Raw genomic sequence first — 6996 nt, forward strand, 5'->3', positions numbered from 1 at the left:
CGAGCCAATGTTGCACACAACATCCCTTACAACCAAGCTAGTGTCATCAGCAAACAGAAATATTTTAGAGTTACCCGTAACACTAGAGAGCATATCATTTATATAAATAAGGAACAGGAGTGGCCCCAGCACTGATCCCTGGGGCACCCCCCACTTGACAGAACCCCACTCAGACCCCACATCACAGCCGTTGTCAACGTTGTGAATAATGACCTTATGCTGCCTGTTGCTAAAGTAAGAGGTGAACCAATTGTGAGCTACTCCCCGTATTCCGCAATGGTCCAACTTCTGGAGCAATATTTTGTGATCAACACAATCAAATGCCTTAGTTAAATCAAAAAATATGCCAAGCGTTCGAAACCTTTTGTTTAGCCCATCCAGTACCTCACAGAGAAAAGAGAATATAGCATTTTCAGTTGTTAAATGACTTCTAAAGCCGAACTGCAGCAAATCGTGTGATATAAAATGATCGATTATCGTTACATACACAGCCTTTTCAATAATTTTTACAAACACTGATGGCATAGAAATAGATCTAAAATTACCTACATTATCTCTTTCTCCTGTGTAAGCAGTTAAATTCACAACCGACCACATCTTCTTGGAGCTTCACTTTTTTTCTCATGGTGTGTAGACACCAAATTCTAACTCTTAGGAGTAAACATCGTCTGATAAAATTGTAAGGCATTATTTACTGAATGACTCTTGTGCATGTTTCAAATAAGGTAAATGACATTAAGTGAAGAAAAAAAGAAATCTCTAAACTTTCACAGAACAGTTCCATCTCACAGTGTCCCTTCGTGTTGTGTTACAGAAGGGCGGCTCAGAGGGAACGCACGGGTCCGCCGGTAAGAGCGGCAAGGGCCACGCGACCAGCGACAAGAGCGGCCACGCCGCACACGGGGGGCGCTCCAGCTCACACGAGCACTCGTCGCAGTACTCCAAGAAGGGCGGCCACTCCTCGCACAAGAAGACGTCGGGGGGCAAGCAGTAGGCGGCGTCCTGAAGGGCAACAGTTGCGCCGACAAAGACTCGCTGTGGCGAGACTCGAGAAGGTTCAAGCAGGCGGTACCCATGGCCCTAAGTGTAGTGTGGTGTTCTGCAGTCCACTGGCAACTGGATGGGAATGGGGAGTGGGGTCAGAGAACGGACTCACTGACGACTTAGTTTAAAAAAGTGGCGTCCCCAAGCCACCAAAACCTGTTGTAATATGTCTTTATTTGGCGGCATACAGTTTCCTACAGGTCACCTAAAAATTAACGAAAATCTGTAAGAAATAGTACGTCGCGAAATAATTAAGGCGAACTATTGTGTGTATCAGATACTCATGGATACCTTTACATCACGTTAATGGAGGGCTTCTTGGCGTCAAGCGCATAATTATTGAGATGCAGCATCTAAATTAAAGTTAAAAATACAGTATGCATAAAGACATTAAAAACATAGTTATAGATGCAGAAAAATACAACGTGAGTGCATGTTAGTTATATATGATGGCAAAATAAAAACTTGCCCGCAAAACTATTTCATGCACGTTAAGGTAGGCAACCCAACATCATCCACCCCTTGAGCAGACGTTGTCAGTTGGGTTGCCTATCTTAAGGTGCGTGAAATAGTTTTGCAGGCCAGTTTTATTTTGCACACCCTCTACATGCCCCTGTTGTCCTATTCGCTTTTCTGTTAGTTACTACGTGTACAATTTAAAAGCGCATTGCACTGTTCCACATACTGTCACACAGAAGTTGTATGATAAACTTACGACTGAGTCAGCCGATGTTCGCTTTTATGTGAGTGCAGCGAGACTGCTTACAAGTTACGAAAATCGATGGTAGCTTCATTAGAGATGCATAATTTACAATATCTGTGTCTTGCTTGTGGACAACGAATAAAACTAACAAAACAGAGAAAGCCACATTCGCCTTCCGACCTTCAGATATACATGCTCCAGTGTGTCAATTTATGATACGATTTTGGTAAGATGGTGTGTGGAAGAGTGCAATGGATGTTAACATATGCACTTAGTGACTAATGGAAAAATTTTATAATGCAATGGACGCATCCATAAGTGACAGTCATAAAAGCTTCATTGTTAAAATATTCACTTTTTATTCGTCAGCTACAACAATCATGATGATACTCGCAGAGACCAACGTCCCCTGTGCGTAAGCGAAAGGCAGCCTCCGAAGTAATGTGGCTTTCAGAAGATTGCACGGAGGGATGTAACGTCAAACGGCCAGGGGCGCGATGGCGGCAGTGACTTGACAATACTACTGACCATAGCATCGGGCGGTGACCCAGAATGCAAATAACAGGCTGCCTGGTTGCACAGGGCAAGACACGCAGAATCACGCTGTGGGCTCCGCGTGGACGAAACTGATCATAGCAGCATTGTCTGCCCCCACACGCAAAGGTAGGCAGTAAGAAGTTCGCCCACAGAGTGACGCCTCGGCCTCGAACCGTAGTCGATCAGCGCAGGAAGCCGGCAGGGTCAGAGGTAAGCCTAAAGGTGGCCCATCAGTTGGTGGGTGGAAAGTTGACAACATTTGCGTCAACGTGAAGAGTGGGGCCGCAACTACACGCGGAAGACTCTGGAGGTGCAGACTGGTTGATCCTCGGTGACTGTCGCAAGTCCCCCCTTAGAGCTGGTGAATGGCAGACTGCAATCCTTCTCACTAGATATGAGGTGTACTTATACAGGCTCGGAACGTCTCTATTTCGTTAAAGAATCAGTTTTCATCACAAAAGCCACAACAAAGCCACAGACAGGTCACCCACACTACAGCGGTTCTGCCTTTCCGCTGTGACTGTGCTATTTCGGCTCTGGTCGCTCTACTTGACTGTAGCATACGGTAACTGTCTCGACGCCTCAGTACATTAAGTGCGGTGTAGTAATACAAATGTGTAATATTTTAATGTCTTTACGTATACGTATTTTTAACCTTGATTTAGATGCTGCAATTGATGATAAATATGTACTTGTCGTCAAGGAACCTTCCTTTAACCTAATGTAATGGTATCCCCGTATATCTGCTGAACAGAGTAGCTCATCTTAATTATTCTGACGTGTACTATTCCTTATACATTTCTGTTAATATGTGTGTGACTTGTCACTCGACCAGAGTTGTTTGTCGATAAACAAACACATATTACAGTAACTTTTGATAGTTTCGTGATGCCATTTTTTAAATACATTGAAACTGTGCGGCACTGTTTATAAAATGATCTAGTTTAAGCTCTCGCTATCTCACCCTAATGCCGTTTAACCCGGTGGACCTTCAGTCACGAGATATCGTCTTCGAAAAGCGGATGAATGAATTTACTAGCCCATAAATGGCATCCGCTTTCGTGGTTGTGAACAGCCTGGCTTCTATGGAATCACGCTGGCAAGGTCGGGGTTGTGGATTCTACACAAGTTGCGTAAAACCTGTTTTTTAATTTTGTCACCGTTGAAATACTTTGGTGTTTACCACAGAAAAGTAAGGGAAACGGACGCTGAATTTGGATTAGATGCTGATTTACGGCTGCAACATTACCGACTGACAACCGAGATTTCAGAACGTTAATGAAATATGTTTCCCTCCTCAGTTTATTAAAAATTGACTGTAACTGTACAATGTTCATGGTGCAAGAGTGTTGTTGTCCTATAAACATTAATAACAAACCTGTAAATTGTAAATCGTATCACAATAAATAAATTTATAAGTGGCTACAACGTAAGTTACTAAAGATGAAAGCAGTTGTTTTTATCTCACTGTCTTCGATTGGATGCGGCAATCAACTGTTACAAAAAGTGAAATTACCACAATAACATAGAAAACTGAGAAAAAATATAACTCGCCACGCACTAGAATCGAACCCACGCCCAAACAAGCAGTCAGTTACCGCGCTGTTTCGTAGGCAGATGCGATTTTAACGGTTGGTAAACCCATCTCGTCCGCTTTTCGAAGGCGATGTCTGCTGAAGATTCGTCTACCAGGATGATCAGTTTCAGGGTGAGACACCTGACGCCTTAAACTACATCACCATTCAGTTCATTCTCCGATCATGATCCCCGAATCCATTCCTCCCTCCCCCCCCCCCCCCCCTCTTTTGAGACTCACTCGTGCGTCCCATTCTCCTAGCTGCTAGTGGACGACTTCCTCTGTTCTAAGACAGTGTTACTGAATCGTAAGAAAAATATACTGCAAATTGTAGTGATATATAAAAGTGAGAAATCTGTGCTCACTAGCTGGATGGACAAGAAATATAATGTGGCTTATGAATACACACACCTGTAGGAGAGGACATAGGGAAGTATTTAGAGAACTTTTAAGCCCGAAGAGAAGTAGTCAACCAGATTTACACCTCGCTATAAAAGCCAATAACGTAGTGACCAACTTAAACAGCTGCAGAAACCATAGTTGTTATATTTGACTGTGGTAATACACATCTTGCAAATGATTTGATGTTATATATACATTTCCACAGTGGATATACTCACCTGCTCTACAGCGTCCCAGTTTCTTCATTTATGCATGTTTGTTATGCACTACGAGTCCAGTAATAGGTTTAACTTACTGTAATACATTTATCCCTACGTTTTCTGCTCTCCTTTATTTCCTCGCTTCCAAGGTAAATTACTGCAGGATGCCTTATGCAAATACAGCCAACCTGTCCCTTATTCATGTAAGAGGTTTTGATAGACTTTCTTCCTTGACCATTTTAAAATCGTTATTTGCCTTATGAACAACGTACGTTTCTCCAGTTACCCAGGTTCACTTCTCCGCTTCTGTGGTATCATGAGTTCGCTACCTGTCTGTCGTATTTTTCAACAAACAGTTAAACACCTGGGAAAGCTGACAAAGTAAGGACGGAATAAAAAATGCTTGTGCATTAGAATGGAGTGCACATCAGTGCAAGCGAAAAAGTTACACTAAATGAATTCAGTCACAGAGAAAAAGACAAAAATGCAAAAATTTGTAAGTACACCAAATAAAAATATATAACTAACTCCGAAATTGGAAATATTAAACAAGCGGCCTCTTATAGTTATCTTGTTGAATGTTAGACATTCCTTCCCAATATTTAAAGTACGAGAGTTGACACCAAAATTTTGCGTTTTTGTGCCATCGTTCAAACAGGGGGCGTGACCACATCTAAATCACGAGCTGACCTCTAACCTGCATACAAACTATATTCTTCAAAATCAAGGTATCTGTACGTGTACGTCACTACACCTGCAGCGTAGTAGTTTCTCTCTTTATGAAAAAAGAATCCATTCGTTAAAGGGCAATGCCTCAATTCGCGTCATAGGCTGAAGTGAGATACAATACAGTTCCGGTTTATTGGTTTGTTAAGGCTCGCAATCGCTGTTATACTCCCAGTGATACTTAACACTCTGCTTTATATGGGGATGGCATTACAGATGAGGGTCACCGAATTGTGCTAACGTATGGATCATACAAGCACCCTTGGATACTACATCCACCAGATCGCTTCCTTTCATTTTGACGTTCCCTAGTGCCCAAAATGAAAACACCACCTTCCTGGACTTTGCTGGTGGAGAACCGGTTAGCATACAACTGTGCTGGTTTCTTGGCGTTGTACATGAATGAGATATCTTAAAGCGTATCCGTGAAGTCACAGGAGATGAATTTCACAGTTAAAATATCTCATTTGTTCTACTCAAAATGGTCTTCCTCTTAGAACCACTGGTGTCTTTCAAATGAATTTGCATCTTAATAAAAGCTGTAAAAATTATTTGAAGCCGTATTTGGAAACACACCACCAGTTTTTGAGTGAAACTCTTTTGCACTCGAAAACTATTTTATCACAGAATTGTAATTTGTAAACTAATACGCAGTAATGCCAGACTTGGCAGATGGGACCTGCAGTAGGTTTGAAGTTCCGTTGCCGATGCATTGCAAACCGACGTTAAATATGCTGATAAACTGAAAGCAGACGACAAACAAGAAGTAAACTCAGTTGCAACGTGGGTACATTCCCGAAATATTCTTTCAATATGATCTCCAGTAATGGATCCAAATCCTTTCATTTACGTTTCATTGCAGTCTATTTAAATTTCCCAACAGGTATGTAAGTTGACTAAGGGCAATGCTTCAAAACTTTGTGTACTTTCTCTCTAATGAATCATACCTAATCAGTGGCTTGTACATGCACTTAGTATTTATTATTGACGACATTAGCCACATGGACAAACGATTTTGTGTCATCCATCCGAAACATAGAGCTACCCTATATGCACCCATCTATCCATATATCTATCTGTCTGTCCACACAGCAAAACATCCCTGTAATGCACGAGTTGAATCTTAGTGCTGGCTGGTACCTTTTCAACTTCCTGTTACGTTAGTTTCAGTCATGCTGGGTACTACTACATGAAAGTTAATATTCATGTGTACACGTGGCAGTGATAAAGCCGAGAATTCTTACAGCTTTCATGTAATGTTCAAACGCAAATACATATCGTAGTAGAAACCTAGTATTATATTTTACTATTACAAATTTTATAATGTTACCTAAAAACTATTGATATTCATATTTCTCAATAGTGCAAGCTGGGATATGCAATGGCTATCAGAAAACCACTTCATAGTTTCCTATATTAGGAAACGGATGAGAATCGCAAGCTACTATATTATGTATCTGCTAATAGGATCTGAGTTTATTAGTACTCCAATATAATTCCAAAGTATGTAATATTTTGAAAAAACTGCACTAATATTCTGGGCTTACAATGCTGAATGGCGTTGTCCCAAACTGTGGTATGTGTTCTCCCTAATGAGTGTGTATTCTGTGGTCCAGTTGTTTCTCCTTTTCAAATGTGTACAGATATCCGACATGATAAGCTGAAATAGCAGTATTCTCAGCACTGCAACACACGTGATATTCTCTTTGTTTTCATTTCCTTTGGTTTGACTGAATTACTGACCACCTTGTGTATTTTTCATAAACATATCTGATGTGCTTACATTGGAACTCAAAATAAAATATATT

General features: G+C 41.2%; 1 protein-coding gene across 2 annotated transcripts in view; it reads left to right on the plus strand.

The window, feature by feature from the left end:
- The window catches only part of LOC124619524 (keratin, type I cytoskeletal 9-like), a 95943-nt gene extending 88947 nt beyond the window's left edge, over positions 1–6996 (plus strand). For both annotated transcript variants that reach the window (XM_047145976.1, XM_047145986.1), the window contains exon 5: positions 815–6996. In XM_047145976.1, coding sequence (XP_047001932.1) covers positions 815–994 — 180 coding nt within the window. In that variant the 3' untranslated portion in view covers positions 995–6996. The remainder of the gene's footprint in view (positions 1–814) is intronic.

The sequence above is a fragment of the Schistocerca americana genome, chromosome 1, assembly GCF_021461395.2.
Source record: "Schistocerca americana isolate TAMUIC-IGC-003095 chromosome 1, iqSchAmer2.1, whole genome shotgun sequence".
Classification (NCBI taxonomy): Eukaryota; Metazoa; Arthropoda; class Insecta; order Orthoptera; family Acrididae; genus Schistocerca; species Schistocerca americana.